General features: G+C 43.7%; 1 protein-coding gene across 1 annotated transcript; it reads right to left on the reverse strand.

The window, feature by feature from the left end:
* Positions 1-209: 209 nt before the first annotated feature.
* ndst2a (N-deacetylase/N-sulfotransferase (heparan glucosaminyl) 2a) lies at positions 210-17,629 on the reverse strand. The gene is made up of 13 exons (XM_070915898.1): positions 16,559-17,629; positions 14,259-14,346; positions 11,100-11,254; positions 10,733-10,918; positions 8,935-9,063; positions 7,734-7,916; positions 7,495-7,591; positions 7,282-7,405; positions 5,972-6,146; positions 5,582-5,752; positions 5,116-5,225; positions 3,196-3,298; positions 210-832 (listed from the first exon to the last, which is right to left on the reverse strand). Exons 1-13 carry the CDS (start codon positions 17,627-17,629, stop codon positions 707-709), a joined length of 2,718 nt encoding a protein of 905 aa, XP_070771999.1. The 3' UTR covers positions 210-706.
* Positions 17,630-18,086: the final 457 nt, after the last annotated feature.

The following is an 18,086-nucleotide window of genomic DNA, read 5'->3' on the forward strand; positions in this document are numbered from 1 at the left end:
GGTACATGTGTGTGTAACAGAAAAATCCGGACCAAGATATGGACTGACTGTCTGTTTGTACTGTCTGATTCAGGCGGCTGGCCACTCCCCCCCCCCCTCTCCCCCCCCCCCTCTCCCCCCCCCCCAACATATACAACTGACTTTACAATCATTCTTGTGGAGAGATGTGACATGTGTGTGTGTTTGAGCATGTTAGTCCTGTACCCAGTCATACACTCCACATCTGCACGGTCTCATCCTGTGAGTTTCTCTCCTCATATTAAGGCTGCTTTAAGCCTCAAACCTGCTGGTCACCCCAGTCCCTCTGGATCCACAGCAAACTGATGGCGGCACAGCATCAGCCCTCCGTCCAACACACACACACACACACCGACAGACGGGAGCCTGGCAACAAATCAGGAGTTGGAGGGCGAGTCCACCGAGATCCTTCTCAGTGACCAACACCTAAAGGAAGACCTCGTGTTGGACTGTCTTCTTTTTGCCGTGGAACAGGAGCACCAGTGACATCAGCTCTATTAGTGTGTGCTGCTGCTGCTGCTTCCACATCAGGTAGTCCAGTCTAATCCAGAGGCTCACCTGGGCTCATCCACAGACTCCAGTCCCGGATTTGTCTGTCTGTCTCTCTATGTGTATGTGTGTGTGTGTGTGTGTGTGTGTGTGTGTGTGTGTGTTGTGTGTGTGTGTGTGTGTGTGAGAGCATGTGGCCTCAGCTCCAGCTCGTGCTCTGGAGTTCTTGGCGGAGCCAGGACGGCAGCGGTTGGCCCAACCGATTCAGCAGACGCAGCAGCTCCATATTGTGCTCGCGGTAGTACTCGGCCAGAAAGGCACGCGACTGCACGCACACGCGCACACACACACACACACACACACACACACACACACACACACACACACACACACACACACACACACACACACACACACACACACACACACACACACACACACACAGATAAACAAAGAGATTGGAAAAAGTCAGAGATCAGATGAACTAGAGAAAAAAAAAATTTGAAACAACATAACGAAGTTAAAAGTGCAACAATAGTCTCAAATTCACACGCCACAAAGTCTCTCTTTACTCTGCTGTTATTCAATAGTTTTATTGTCACCAAACCCCATTGGTTCCTACTGAAGACGTAAATCTTTAAAAAGAAAAACAGCTCACAAATCAAAAAAGGCTCAGTAAATTCCAAAAAACAGCTGGCCACTGCAGTTCTTTTAGTAAACGTTACTCAAAACAGGAGGAAATAGTGCTTTTGTTGGGGACTATTTTCAACAGCGGATGAATACACATTTGGTGCTCTACTGCAGTGCTTTCTAAAAAAGGGGGTGCTGCGCTCCTCTCGCGTGTCTAAGAACAGGCCAAAACGCCACAGGATTTGATTATTTCCATTTTTAAAATTGTACATTTTAATAACACCTCACTTCATTAAATAAGATGCAACGTTTAGTTGATCAGAATCTGCTTATTAAAAACCCTGTTTAATATGTAGCCACGCCACAGCTAAATGAGAACACGGCTGCCAGTGTTTTAACAGTGGCACAGAAGCAGCGAGAGCAGTGCAAAGATTTCTCACTCAGAGACGTCTACCGGCTTCACGACACTTTGGCTGCTCGTGGAACCACGAGATATTCATCGCTGTCCAACTAGTGTCACTGCCGATCCCAGCATGCTACCTGTGAGCTCGTTTTTTCACCCCTGGAAGGAATCACCTTGTCAGTGGAGCTCTGTCCAGCCTCTCTGCGCGTCAAGAGCATACAACAGCAGGCTCCTCTCACATGATTAAATTATATCATGCAGCTAAAATGAAACTAATTTTACTTCTGAAGAAAATGAAATTAGCATAGCTAAACTGCAGCACCACAGCCTGCTGAGTTTGAGCCTGAGTGATAGAGAATAGGACCAGAACTAGATTATCTTAACTTCACAGAGAAGTTCATATATCACATCCCACACATGTAGGTGGGTGGACATTTGGGGTCGCCATGAAAATAAATCTCTGTGGAGAGGTGCTGTGGTTTCAAAATGTTTTGGAGCCACTGTTCTAAGTGAGTATTTGGGGAAAACAAGATGGTGCATGTGGGGTCAAAATTAACTACAGTGTGGGTTGATTTTTTTTTTTTTTTTTAAATGGAGCTCTGTGGCACAGAGGAAGAAGATATATATTGGGTTTTGATACACACACACAAAACTCTGTGCGTTTACTCCATACTCTCAGACCCCACTGAACTACGTCCGTGAAGATCGTCCGACTGCTTCTTGTCCTGTCAGACTACTTTTTAGTGATGTCATTGTGTGCCCAAACCTCAGCTATGAACTTGGTGAGTACAATGTTATCATTCAGGGTACTCTTGAAGCCTTTTCATCACATCTAAAATTGTTACTATAAATGCAATTGCGAAAAATAAAGTTTACAATGTATATTGTCACTTTGTATATTTTACCAGCTGTTCATCTTAACTCTGATTGCACGTTTTGATCACTATTATTTAATGCTCGCTGAGACGCCAGGAGACAGCAAACAAACATGACGACGGGATCGCTTCATTTCAAATATTAAAAGATTGTTTGGTTTACATGACTCATGTAACCCTAACCCTAACCCCTAACCCTAACCCAAAAGTCAACGTTGACTTATTATTAGTTTAACCCAAACCATGATCTTTTCCTAAACCTCACCAAGTAGTTTTGGCGCCTAAACCGAACCAAACAGCGACCATTTCACAAAGTTAACCACATGTTAGACAGGCTTTCTAGCAGAAAGGCCTGAGGCCTATTAATGTTTGTTTATTAACTGGCCCTTGGCCTTGTGTCATCTTGCAAAAGTGGCCACCGCGCAAAGCAAGTTGAGTATCCCTGGTGTAGATGAAACACCAGATTATGTTGAAGTATTTTTCAAGGAGTACAATTTCCCCCTGGGGATCAATAAAGTATTTCTGATTCTGATTCTGAGTATATTCAAATTCAAGTGTATTCCTAACTTTGACATCATGACGGTTAAAATTAAGCATTTTCCAAACTTTCAAGACTTTGTGAGAAACCCTGTACTATTGAGGAAAGAATTGATGGCTAAAAGCTATGAAAAATAACACCCATGTTTTAGTTTGCTTAGTAGTTTTGTTTTAAACCAAAAGGATCCTTTAAATGTTACTCTTTGCACAAGCAGTTGAGGAAAGTGTGAGGTGTGGATGTACCTCAGAAGTCATCTCTGGGTACTTCCTGCCTTTACTCTTCCCCAGACATTTGGCTCGACCTCCTTCCACCCGCTGACACCAGAACCCTTTGCTGTCATCGTACCTGCAGAAACAGAAAAAACAGAAAAAAAACAAAAAACAAAACATCTTTGACACGTGGTAGATGGAAACATTGCTGAGTTCATCTCTCTGCCGTAAACAAAATGTTGAACTGTTCCTTAAAGAGGACACAGGGTTCTCTAGATTAACAGTGTGTATACAGTGCATCCGGAAAGTATTCACGGCGCTTCACTTTTTCCACATTTTGTTATGTTACACCCTTATTCCAAAATGGATTAAATTAATTTTTTTCCTCAAAATTCTACACACAACACCCCATAATGACAATGTGAAAAAAGTTTTTTTGAAATTTTTGCAAATTTATTAAAAATAAAAAACTAAGAAATCACATGTACATAAGTATTCACAGCCTTTGCCATGAAGCTCAAAATTGAGCTCAGGTGCATCCTGTTTCCACTGATCATCCTTGAGATGTTTCTGCAGCTTAATTGGAGTCCACCTGTGGTAAATTCAGTTGATTGGACATGATTTGGAAAGGCACACACCTGTCTATATAAGGTCCCACAGTTGACAGTGCATGTCAGAGCACAAACCAAGCATGAAGTCAAAGGAATTGTCTGTAGACCTCCGAGACAGGATTTTCTCGAGGCACAAATCTGGGGAAGGTTACAGAAAAATTTCTGCTGCTTTGAAGGTCCCAATGAGCACAGTGGCCTCCATCATCCGTAAGTGGAAGAAGTTCGGAACCACCAGGACTCTTCCTAGAGCTGGCCGGCCATCTAAACTGAGTAATCGGGGGAGAAGGGCCTTAGTCAGGGAGGTGACCAAGAACCCGATGGTCACTCTGTCAGAGCTCCAGAGTTCCTCTGTGGAGAGAGGAGAACCTTCCAGAAGGACAACCATCTCTGCAGCAATCCACCAATCAGGCCTGTATGGTAGAGTGGCCAGACGGAAGCCACTCCTTAGTAAAAGGCACATAGCAGCCCGCCTGGAGTTTGCCAAAAGGCACCTGAAGGACTCTCAGACCATGAGAAACAAAATTCTCTGGTCTGATGAGACAAAGATTGAACTCTTTGGTGTGAATGCCAGGCGTCACGTTTGGAGGAAACCAGGCACCGCTCATCACCAGGCCAATACCATCCCTACAGTGAAGCATGGTGGTGGCAGCATCATGCTGTGGGGATGTTTTTCAGCGGCAGGAACTGGGAGACTAGTCAGGATAGAGGGAAAGATGAATGCAGCAAAGTACAGAGACATCCTGGATGAAAACCTGCTCCAGAGCGCTCTTGACCTCAGACTGGGGCGACGGTTTATCTTTCAGCAGGACAACGACCCTAAGCACACAGCCAAGATATCAAAGGAGTGGCTTCAGGACAACTCTGTGAATGTCCTTGAGTGGCCCAGCCAGAGCTCAGACTTGAATCCGATTGAACATCTCTGGAGAGATCTGAAAATGGCTGTGCACCGACGCTTCCCATCCAACCTGATGGAGCTTGACAGGTGCTGCAAAGAGGAATGGGTGAAACTGCCCAAAGATAGGTGTGCCAAGCTTGTGGCATCATATTCAAAAAGACTTGAGGCTGTAATTGCTGCCAAAGGTGCATCAACAAAGTATTGAGCAAAGGCTGTGAATACTTATGTACATGTGATTTCTCAGGTTTTTTATTTTTAATAAATTTGCAAAAATCTCAAAAAAACTTTTTTCACGTTGTCATTATGGGGTGTTGTGTGTAGAATTTTGAGGAAAATAATGAATTTAATCCATTTTGGTATAAGGCTGCAACATAACAAAATGTGGAAAAAGTGAAGCGCTGTGAATACTTTCCGGATGCACTGTATGTGTGCGAGTGTGTTACAAACATTAGAGCCTGGGTGTAGTTGAAGATGGGAGTGACGCCGAGGAATCTCTGGATTCCCTCCATCACCAGTGCAGGGTTGGACCGCAGCAGGGCCCCGTCCACAATTTGCAACTACAACACGCATACAGAGTCAGTGTCATCCATGTATCTCAACAGTGGTAGATGATACTTTTTTACTTTTTTTTACATATATACACATACACACACACACATATATATATATATATATATATATATATACACACACACATACAAGCAGGGATTAAGTTTTATGTTTTGCTATTAGTGGAGATGAATCTAATGTGCATTAACAATATCTTACCATTTCAATTCATCTCTTCTAATTTTACATGTTATGTAAAAAACCTGGATGGAAACCAGCTGTGGAATGTGACCGTGAAGTAAACTGGACTGTACTAATATACCCCTGTGCTCCACTGTGTGTTAGCAGCTGTGGTGTGTGTTACCTGGCTGGGCTGGTAGTGCTGCAGCCAGCGCTCCAGGTGAGTAGCATAGGCCCCGGGATTAAGGCAGCGTCTCTGAAGGGCCAGCAGGTCCCTGGGGGCTGAGAGGCCTGCCGTCACCACTGCATGGAAAGTGTTGTTGAGGGCGGCAGGGTCCTGGTGGGCCCTCTGGTGCTGTGGACATTAAAACACACAATATGACTCAAACAAATGTATGTAAACAGATTTATGTCACCATAACATGAGTAATGCACGTCCACAACATATACTTTACATAAAGATGGACAACATGACAGCTCCACAGCTTTTTGTACAGTGGGAGGAAGTAGAGACGCGTCGGCCATCTTTATATACAGTCTATGGTCCACACATGATATGCGTGATGGTTCTCACCTGGTACCAGGAGTAAGCCCTGTCAGATGGCTTGATGAGCACTGCCAGGATTTTGGCTCTGGGAAGCAGGGCAGCAGCTCTCTTAGGAGCTGCCTCGGTGTCAAAATAATTGGCACTCTTTTCAAACATAAAATCTGTGCTGACGTTGGAAGGGAATGGGAAGAAGTCCATGTACCTGAGGAGAACACAAACGAACAACACTAGTCAGACTAGTACTAGTTAGCTAGTGCCTAAAAAAAAAAAAAGTATTCCCCACCACCCGGGCCATTTCCTTTCGTGTTTGATTGTGTTACCATTTGAATCAAACAGAAAAGACTCTTCGATGTCAAACAGATCTCATCAACAAACTGATCAAAACTAAGTACACACAACAAGTTTTCACATCCTCCAGTCACCTTTGGCAGCAAATACAGCCCATTCTTCTTCATTAAACTGCTCAGGCACAGGATCTGGATTGCATTGAGGTCCTGGACCAACACTGTGGTTTTGAAGCTTCAACTTTATGTTTGGGGCTGGGGATTTTTGGTTGATCTATTAATCATTTAGTCTTTAGTGGGTGTCTTTGTTCTGGCAGTCACATGTAGGTTTAGTGTCCCGGAAACAAACCTGCATGCGCACAACCAGGAGATATCCCTCCCCAGGAAACATAAAGGCTGCATTCAGACCGAATCAGGAGGTTACGGCAATTAACACAGGGTTGTGCAGCGGTGGGGGGTGACACTACGTGGCCCATTTGTGTGACGTTATGTTGTGAACTTTAACCCCCAATCCAGAAGGTGGTGGTAAACAACAAAAGAGAGGAAGAAGTAGAGCTTTAACCCCCGGCCCGGGCTGCTAGTATGCTGGTAAAAGGTTCTGACGTCGGGTTGCGTTTCTCCAAAAGTTGAATCCGTCACAACTTTTCTCCGCAGCGGTGCTGCAGTTTTTCCCAGAACCCCCCCGTGGTTACCACTGCCGCAGCCTAAACGCACTGCCCTCATTCAAAATGAATGGGAGGACTAGCGTTTTCGCCGCAATGCCGGATTTGGTCTGAATGCCGCCTAACTTTGGACTCTTTCTGTTCCCCATCTTTCACAGTGTAGCCATGTTAGAAAGATCACTTCATGGCCAGTATGGAGACGAGGACTGATTAACTATAGTTATCCTACCACATGTTCATATGTCATGTGAGTAGTGTATTAAGATAAGACTTTTAAAATCTGAACCTATCCTTCAATAGAAAATAAGACATCTAAAGAAAATAAACAAAATTAAAGACGTGTTCAGGCTTTCTGAAGGCAGTGTACAGTATGTGGTAGTCCTGTCTTTACCAGTCAATCCCATTGTCATAGTTTGCTCCACTGAAGAACTGGATCTCCTCAAAGGTGGTGGGGCTGGGGAAGGAGCAGGTGATTGCTGGGTGGAGGCTCAGGAATGAATGGAGCGCTGTAGTGCCTTTGAGTAAAAGACATTTATAATAAATGAAGGGAGAGATATGTAGACAAAAGATAAGGATGAAAATGGAGATTGAGAGAGTGCGGTACCTGTTTTCTGTGGTCCAATGATGAGGAACTTGGGGAGTCGGTCACAGGTCTTTTCTTTAGACCAGATATCTTTGTGTCTCTTGTCATGACAAGGGTTCTGGAAAAAAAAATCACATCAAAAAGCAAGAGTTCTGTCATTCAAATACGTCACATGGACATCACATGTCTCACTCGCAAGCTGTGGCTTTGTTTGATTTAAGGATTTACTATGACTGCGAGAAGCAAGTCAATACACTGACCTGCCAGAGGGGGTCCCTCTCCTCAGGGAAGATCTGGAAGTATTTCTCAGCGAGCTGCACAGGGGGCAGCGTCTGCAGCCTGAGGTTGGTCCAACACTGGACGAACTTCACCAAAGACTCAAAGGTGTACAGACCCAGCCGGTCATTGCCGTAGTTAGACAGGTGGGTCATGAAGATGCTGATCTGGATTGAGAGGGCACAATGTACTGTTGGTTTTCACACAGAGACATGTCCAAGATCAAAAGATATGTTCGATAAATTTGAGTATAATGATCACAATTTGATTCACAGAAAAAATATTGTAACATCTCTAAACATGCAAAACATATTTGTTACAAACAAAAGTACGACTGACTAGAAAAACAGATCAATTCAACTTGTTTGTGATTTTGTGTGTGTGTGTTTGTGTGTGAGAGCTGTCCTGTCCAGTCTCAAGTCTTCTTTTATTTCAGCGTCCAGTCGCAAGTACTGAATCAAAGCATCTGTGTGTGTCAAATAGTGCAATCCATGATGACTTTCTGTATGTTTGGAACATTGTAGTGTGTCTTTACACCACTGCTCCCGGTGGTGACCTCTGCTTGGGCACATTAAAACCACCAGGCTCAGTCCTGATCCTGAATGTGATCGCGCTCCCTAATTATTATTATTATTGCTTTGGCTTTTCAGCAAAAAAAGAAAAATTAAAGGCAGTTAAGGCACTCATATTCTAATGCTAAAACAACCTTATATTTACAGTGCATGAATCTTTTTTTACAGTGTAATATAGAACACTGTCTGTGATGATGGCAGTGCTGAATGCAAACAACTGAACCAATTGACGAAACCAGTTTAGATGGAGGGACACGCGGGCTTGTGTCGTTTACAAGACGCATGAACCATTATGCATGGGTCAATGGTATGTTACAGTCATTTCAAACAGCCCTTTCAGCAGTTAAGATTAGCTGTTAGCTAAGCAGTTAGCTGTAGTAGCATTTGTGCAAAAGCAGGTTATTTCTAATAGACAAATGAAAATAAATATTACAGAAAAGGAGCTATTTTAATAACTAAAAGCAGAAACTAGCACATAAATAAGTGAGAGGAGGGGGAACTATTATGGGTCACCAAGTCAAGTCGAGTCTCACAGCAGACAACTTGAAGTTGAGTCGCAAGACGTCAGGTCAAGTCTACAGCTCAGGTGTGTGCATTGGGGGGGGGTTCGTACAGGGTTTAGGAGGACAGTTAGGAAGAGTTCTCCTCCTCTGATGCTCTTGTCCAGCTCCTTTGAGCCTCCTGGGTATTCATTATAGAAGATTGTATGGGTGAAGAGACCACAGGTCTGCCTGGGCAACACCTAAAACAAACAAGGACAATCATTAGTTGTTGGTGTATATTTGTATGATTGTGTGTGTGTGTTCTCTGGTCTCCATCTTTGTGGACTTATAAACTATTATATCATTACTTCATTAGATCAGGACGTCAGGGTTAATCAGTAGAATACTGGACAAGGGAAGTCCCGCAAAGTGTGGCTGATCCGGGCATCTTTTGATCAATAGGTACCGTTATATAAAGCCTGATCTATTTTGACCCTTTGTTGGTTTGCTCTGGGTACTGCTCTCAAATGTTCCATTGTACTCCATTCAAAATGAACAAAGCACTCTCAATTTATGATGTGTCAGTACGCATTTGCTTAAAAAAAAAAAAGGGATTTTGAAAGTGTTTCAAGAAGTAGAAGTGCTGCTGTTGGTCGAAAACTACATTTGAATTATTTTTTCCCGCTAGAGAATGAAACGTCTCTCCCTTGGACACAAAACACTATAGGATACAGAATCTTTTTGGAAAATGGAACACGAAACTATTATCTTGATGCAGGACATTTAAATTGCTTTAGTAATTTTAATATACAGGGTTACTGGTGGCTTTGTGCTCACTTTGCAGCTGTACTGTGTATAGAAATTAGGGATGTTAATAATTTACCATTTAACTGTTAACTGACAATGAGAATTTTGACTCAGAGACAGAGGTGGACACCTGTATGAGACACAGGCCCCCCTAATTGGATCCTCTTGACTGGTGGATAAGTATTCGGACGTTCTTCCCGAGGCTGGCCTCTCTAGCGAGGCGTTATCTCTGCGTTCCCCGGACGTCGGTACCGTCTGAGCGGGTAATCTCCGCCGCGGGTCTCACAGTCGACAGACTGAGAACCAGACTAACCCCCCAGCATGTGGACACGTTGCTATTTCTGAGTAAAAACCAGTAGACAAGCTGTCTGCAAGTCAGGACTGACTTTATTGTAGGACTATCTGAGGTCTGAAAAATGAGACTACAAATTTCTGTTTCTATTACAAAAGTCTGGCTCCTGTTCTTTATTTTAATAAGTTATAAAATATCTTTCTACACAGGAGATCCAGCGTGTGAATCCTCAGTTCTGTTGTTTGTTGTTTGTGCTGCTATGGCACATGTAAAAATAAGCCCTTTCTTATGAAAACCCCCCATAAACATTTGTTGTATGACTATTGGCCATTATGTTAATAGGTCATTCACTAGACATTCGCCTATTCTAAAAGCACATCTTGTCAGTTAACAGTTAATGATCGGTTAACAAGGGTCGGCTATCAGTCAGAAAAAAAAAAAAAATCTAAATTAGCAACCCTAATAGAAATCATAAAAATATAATGAAAATGCACATCAAATCAGACCTGTTTAACAGATTATTCTCCAGACAAAATATAATTTGGTGTCTTTTCATAAATAAAAGTATAGGTTTATGACCAAACGGCAGCGAAGCATTTGGCTTTGATCCACACAGTATTTGCAAGATGGGTAACTAGCGAATCAAAATACTGCTACTGCTATATTCCTGCATATAGTATTTCCTGCTGAACTGTCTCCACACAGCTGCAGAGTTAAGGACATCTCAGCTTTACATTCATTTGGGACTGAAAAGTGTGTCCGTGTGGAGAAAGGTTTACCCATGGGAACATTATTGCAAAGCAAGTAATGATCGAGGACTGTGGACCGACCTGGATCCCATTGTGGATGAAGCCACGACGGTATCGAGCAGGCCTCAGATGGGGGTATTCCTCAGTGCTGGTCACCTTGATGCCCCACACAGACTTCCAGGCCTCGTAGAGCTGGCTGTGAACTGGGTAAACCCCAGAGTGGTGAGGAGCCACCGCATACCCCATATCTGTTGGGATGCCATGCTCCTGGAGAGAGGGAGGGGTGTGGAGAGAGGACAGGATGCAGGGAAATGAGTGGGTAGCGGGGGGGGGGGCAGGCAAGAAGTAGAAAGTCATGGTCAGGAGAGAGGGAAAAAAAAGCTACATACTCCTTCCACTCTCACACACAAGTCATGCGGCGTGTCTGCAGCGTGTTAGTGCTGCTAACCTGAGCGAAGATCTTGTTGAGCCTCATCTGCTCGGCCAAGACGCTGACGTTGTGAAAGAGGTGAGGCTGCATGTGGCTCCACATGTGAGGAAACCACCAGAAGTCCATCCTGTGTTGCAGCAGCATGTCATCTCCCCGATCCTCCTCATCGGTACCTGAAAAAACACACAAACACACACAGTTTCAGCATATTTAATGTGGCCTGATCCACATTAAATACAGTTTCTATGTCAGTGTCAGTATGAAATGCCTCAGCGATCAGTTTTTAGTGCCATAGCAATCTCTGGCTTCATGTTACTTTTCATAAAATGATTCCAATGAGCTCCACACAGAGAGGGATAAATATTTTAAATCTGTGGAAAAAGATGGTACTGCTGTCAGATTGGTACGCAGTACTGGCAGGCACCCTGAGATGACGTATTGGGAAACGGTATTGGTCACAATTACACGATGAGATGAACTTGCTTTTTTAGTTTTATTGGAGAACATTTTAATTGGATGGGTAAATGTGAGGCAGTGGTGAGGTTTCCTGAAGTAGTCGGGAATTTTCGACAGTTATATTGTCAGGGGTCTGAACCGTTCTTTAAAGGGGACCTATTCTGTTCATTTCCAGTGCTATATTTTCATTTTGTGATTCCACTAGAGTCCTGATTTATCTTACACTGGCCCTTCATGCAGCCCCTCACTTCACCCTCTTTCTGAAACAAGCTGTTTGAGTTCCTGTCTCTTTAAGGTCCCCCCTCCCTAAAAGCCCACTTTCTCTGATTGGCCGGCCAAGTTCTGGAAGAATTCTGTAAACCTAATGTTACTAAGCAATGTTAACATAAACATAAACATCTGGTGTGTGCCTGGAGCAGAGATACCATATAAGGACATCCGTGCCTATCTGACATCAGATAGACGCAACGGTTGAACTGAAACTGAAACGGAGCATTCTGAGCAGTCTGAAGCCTGAGCTTTTGGCTCACAGGGATTATTTTTACCTACATTTACCTCATTATTTGGCAACTTTGGCAACATTTAGCATGAATATCTGACATTGTAACATTACATATATATGACAGATAATAAGGAAAAGGAATAATAGGTCCTCTTTAAAAAAAACTTTTGGCCAGTGGCGTGGCTACAACCACAAAAAGCAAGCAGGATAAGAAACTCAACTAGGTGACATCCATCTGTCTCCTCCGCTCCGTTTCAGTACCGTTTCAGTACTAGAAAAATGTCCGCACCATGACAAATCAGGGCAACTTTTTATAGACACAAAACCATCCTACAGCCATCTAAATTGGCGGAACATTTCTTGGTCCAGTTATTTTCTGGTGCTGTGCCAACCAATCAGGGGCCACCAGGGAAAGCCGAACATATTACACACATAGTGACGTCGGGCGGAGATAAGTGCGCCCTTCGGCACACAGATAAATACTGTAGGCAGCACTTTTTAATAGTCATCGCACGTTTCCGTTATAATGTGTGATTTATGTGAGAGTAGCAACTTCAATTTATACACACACACAACAATAACAAAAATGACTTTTATGTATTTCACATTTGCAGGAGGGGGGCCGCCCCTACGCCTTTAATGGACCCCACACACCACAGCTGTAGGCCCTGAACAACAGTGTAGAATTTATGGGAAAGAATATATGAGTTTTTATATTGAAAGTATATTGTTTAGTAAATTCTCCCAATTTCACATTTTTGTGTGGGAAAAACAAACAAACATTTTGCAACCCATCCCAATGAATGCTTCGAGGCAGTGGCAGCCTAAAGGCCCTCACACACAATGCCATTTGAGTTCAGGGGAAGTCGTGGAGGACAGAGCAAAATGGGCAGAGTTTCCAAAAACTTCTAGCACAACGAGTCGTTTGGTTGTTGAAAGTTATTCCTCTTTATCTCAAAAAAGAAACTTTAATTAGGTCTGTAGCTCTATTGAGACTCGAGAACACATATACCACATAAACTTAAGCTACGTTTATCATATAGTGATACACATATTGCCTACCTACACGGAAATACTAGGCCCGTTCCAGATGAGCTGTGCCTTGCCTTAGTTTTTTTCCCCTTTTATTATCAATATTCCCATGACCATTCCCATTTCTTGATTAAGGGTTAAGATGTGTTCTGGCTCAAAATATTACATTAGTTGTTGACCTTGTGGATTGCGTTACAGGTCTCAATAACAATGGCAGAGAAGGCAGATGCTCAATAAAGCTGTCATGTATAGTTTTAATGAGAATCAGAGCTGTTATCTAAAATACAAATCATATATCAAGCCACATTTAGCTTTTTTAGGTCATGTTTTTTTCCTTCCAGCAAATCAATAGGCAATAATGCACCGGTAGCTCTCTTCCTATACTCCGGGACAGCGATTATGAAACAAAGTAGCCAGCTAGTGCCAGAAGAGAAAGCGATAAAACATGTCCAAACACTAAAATGGCAATTTTTCAGACAGACAAATCTGGAGAAAATGAACTTTGTTCGAGACCTGTCTCTGTCTCAGCAACACACTCTCGTGAGATCTGGCAGCAGACATAATCACTTCTTGCTGAATTAAAAGTGTGTGTTCTTAATACCATTATTATCATTATTATTTAACTGTTTTTGGAGGGGGGGAAAAAAGAATATGATTAGACTGATAAAACGAGCAGCAAAACAAGGCGGCGGGGAGGCAACCGCGTCCACATAGGAGACAGGAAGTGTATACCATTTCATACCACTGGTGCAGCTTATAATGCGTCATCATCTGTTAGAGAGTATCTTTGATATTATCTATCGAGAAAACGATACAGAATAAGATACAAAGAAGCAAATGCAGTTACAATGACACTTGATATAATCTAGCAAGAAAACAAAACCACAGATGAAAAACGACCAACCTAGCGAGCTAATTCTTGCCCCCGGACCGGCAGGATGAACCTGAGCTAAGATGAGATTGTGGTGTGAATGTTTAGAACTGTGTGTGAACAGGGCCTTCCAGAAAACGTTTTCCTGGATTAATAAAAGGTTAAATAAATACACTAATTCTTACATTGACAACATTGCAAATTCCCACGAAACACTGTTACAGGTGAAGGCTCTTTTCAGACACAAAGGGAAAGGTCCAAAGCTGTATAATAAAGAGAAAGCTGTGTTGATACAGTAATGCCAGATGTTCCATACCTGTGTGATAGAACTTTCCAGAAAATCCCAAGTTGAAGGTGAAATCAGGGACCAGTCCTCTCATCTTGTTTTGAGTGTTGAGCAACGCCTGTGAAAAACACACCCCAAGTTCACACTTATAAACCATCGCTGCTTACTCTCATTGATCCAACAAGGCCTTAGTCACATGTAGTAACAATTGACATTTTTTTGTGTGTGATACATTTTATAGTGCTGGATGGAACACTGAAGCTTTATATTAATACTTTTGATAGTGGTGTCTTTGTGCTGACCTGTTATTTTTATATTTTATCATTCTAGGAGATCAGTATGGAGCCCCCTCCCCCGACAAAACTCAACCTATACACTGTGTGTTAATAATCTGAAGGGTGCACAAAAACCAGAATTAGAGGCCATATATATTGTTCAACTTTGTCTGATTGAGACCTGTGTCCCATTTCAGGGGCTTCTCCTGGGACCTGGGTCTTTTTTGACAAAGCGAGCAATCCTCACAGCCCGGAAAGAAATCCACACGAACACAACAGAGGAACATCAAAACTCACTGGGAGGACCAGGGCCAGAGATTTAAACCCAGGTCCTTACTCCTTTTGCTGAGCCACTGTGCTACCCGCAAACCACAGTACAGCTCCATGCTCTGTTCAAGAAGGAGAAGGCATCAAGAGTGTTGGAAATAAAATTTAAAAACATCAGATTTGCATCGGGTATGTAAAACCAAGCCAAAGACTAGGCTAAACAGCTCTCGAAGCCAGCATATAATTAACATAAATCACGCCTCCTTCACCATCAGCAGCTCAGAGGCAGAACTCTACATCTCTAAATCAATGCAGCTATTCTCTTGATTAGCCTGGCCATATCCAGCAGCGGTTTTAGACTAGTTACCCTTTGTTTTGCTCTGCTCCATGCTGGTGAAGCCCTCTAATGTAGGCGAGGTGGTGATCATTTGTCAGATCTTTTGTAAGTGTAGCAATTAACAATATAAAAGACTACAATAAAATCTCCATAAATGCTAATGCTAGCTTTGTACTTGTACAGACAAGTTATTACGAGCAATTAAAAATCCTCACAACTTATAACATGAGTCAGTGATCTCCACCCCACGTTGCCCAGCCCTGTGCAGAGCACAACACTGGCCTCTGGAACCAACAGGCGGTAACTGCTGGTGTAGTGAGACATGCCAAGTTATGTGATCCACATGTATGGGACATTTTGGAACCACCATTGGAGAGGTTGGAGAAGAGCAGGGCAGCGATGCAGCGGATGAACCTACATGATCCCAATTTCAGTGCTCTCTTGTAAAGTTGTTCATCCCTCCTAGCTACAATGGTTTGGTCAGAAAAGCAGAGTTTGTCCAATCAGAACTACTCTGTCCTGCCGACCGATTCAACACGGAACTAGTTATTTTTTACGAGCTAAGTCATTACAGAGTTATAAATGCAGATGTGTGTTTGGCGGGCGAAGCACCGAATTGTAAGGTGGGTGTATAACCTGAACATGTCCTTGTGTAAATTTAAACAATTGGGCAAAATATTACAAAAGCTAAAATATGGCTGCATGCTTTGGGAAATGACTGGCACTAATGAAAGGATAAGCAGCGACCACTGGTATGGTCCTTTAAACCTGCAATAACTGATGTTTTTGGCCACTTGTATTCAGCAGAAACAAGTTGTGAACACAACATTGACATATCATCACATTTTAAAGTTGATGTTTCACACATCCAGCAGTTACAGAGCAACGCAATCCTTCATGTGGAGTGGCGTTTGTGTCACCTGATGAATGGAAGTCCAATATTCTCTCTCTTTTAGCTGTTTTTGGTCTCTAACTCCTGGGGAAATATCTGGCTGTTTAGCTGCTAAATGCTGCACTATGACTAAACAATGAACTGAAACTCACTATAAAGCTCTGAAGAGACGAGGGGAGCTACAGATGATAATTCTCTGGGAGGTTCGTCACTATGAGCGACCACTTTCACATTGTCATATTGTTTTCACATTATCATTTGATAGATTTTTATCGAGATATTGATTATAGCCATTTTAAGGGTATCAGTAATCCTTTCTTACTTCATATTAATTAATCAAAATGAGTCGTTGCACATCGGCATTCTAAAAACTTAACTTGTACAAAAGAAACGTGAACTGATCGTTTAACTACTCTTTCAGTGTATGAGACTCTTAACGTGTATGTGAATGTGTGTCAACTCCTCAGAATCGACCACTATGCAATGTGAGAGGCAACTAAAGTTGACGACTGATAATTTCGGGTCTCTTGTGGGACTATGGATGACAAAGCTCACCCACCTCCACGTCTGACACCTTCATACGTGTCCCCTCCTTGCCAACGAATATATCATCCACGTCCACCAGGATGTGGCGGTCCAGGGACAAACACAGTCTCTTCCCTGTCAGGTAGGCAATTGCATCTACGAACACCAGCTTGTGAAGCCAATAGTTGAGATTATTCCCAAAGAGAACTCTTTGAATGCCATCATGGAGTCCCAAGTCCTGGACCACTGTGGCATGGAGGGCCCGCAGGGGGCTGGGTCCAAAATGTGCCAGTGCCTCAGAGGACTTGGTGCTTGCCAGAAGCACTGGTTCATAGGTAGAGTGGTTGGACTGGAAAATGGTCCAGTCATCCCCTGGTAAAGATCCCTGCTCCACCTGGTTGGGCTTGGTGATGTAGAGTAGAGGAGCATTGGGGTTGATGCGGTAGTCCCTGAGTCCCAGGTGTGAGTGTAGAAAGAGGGGGAAACCCTTAAGCTGTGCGCTGAGAAGAGAGTTTTCATTAGCTTTGAAGAAGCCAATGACGCCTACTCCATACTCGGCACAGTACTTGTCCAGCAAGTCGCGGTTCCATGCATCCAGATTGACATATTTCAACACATTTTCATAGATGATCAGTGTGTAGCGTCCACGATTATGCTCCGTCAAAGTGGGCATGTCACCTTTACCAGGAGCGATCTCCGTCCGGTAGTGGAAGCGGCTAGACTCTAATATGGCTACAATCTCCTGGCCCAGCTGGGAGTAGATGCTCTCAACAAACACAAGAACTACGGGCTGCGTCCTGGAATTGTCCACAGCCTTCACCTGCCGTAGTCGGCCCTGGCGCAGAGGGAGGAAAAGTGGTGCCCTCTGGACACCTGGCCCTCCAGCTGCCCCAGTGCTCGCTCCTGGTGACATCCCCCCTCCTCCACCACAGTCACTGAAGGGTAAAGGGGGGGCCTCCTTGATTTTGGGGCTGTTGGAGACGTAGTAAGCTAGGAAGGCCATAGACAGCAAGCAAAAGATGATAAGTGCCAGGATGAGGCGGTGAAGCTCCAGCTGGCGGACACCTCGCATTAGCTTCCACAATCCCAAGCCTGCACCTACCATGGTGTTGGAGGGGAGAGGCAGGACTGGGCAGCAAGCAGCAGCGGTGAACAGGGAAGGAGAGCAGAGAGGTGGAGTAGGGGTGAGAGGAGGGGGGAGTGGAGGCAGAAGATCGAGCAGTAGATACTGGCACTGAGCTGTGCTGAGGAACAGCCATTTACACTAGGTTACCATGGCCAGCATCATTCATTACCTGCTCTCCACTTCTAGCTCTGCAGCGCAAAAACAACGCTCTCAGATGACTGAATGGAAAGCGGGAGAAAGGGAAGGAAAGATGATTATTTGATGGATGGAATGTCTAACCCCAACACAAGTGACCAGTTGGGTCCTGAATATCAGGTTCCAAGTTCAGCCTGAGCTGTTCGCTGCTTGGTCAGTTCTGTCCTTCAAGCAGCTGTGCAGGTGTCTCTGCATGTGCATGTGTCCATCTGTAGATGCCTGTGTAGTCTCTCAGCAGTGG

The sequence above is a fragment of the Enoplosus armatus genome, chromosome 12 (assembly GCF_043641665.1).
Source record: "Enoplosus armatus isolate fEnoArm2 chromosome 12, fEnoArm2.hap1, whole genome shotgun sequence".
NCBI classification, from domain to species: Eukaryota; Metazoa; Chordata; class Actinopteri; order Centrarchiformes; family Enoplosidae; genus Enoplosus; species Enoplosus armatus.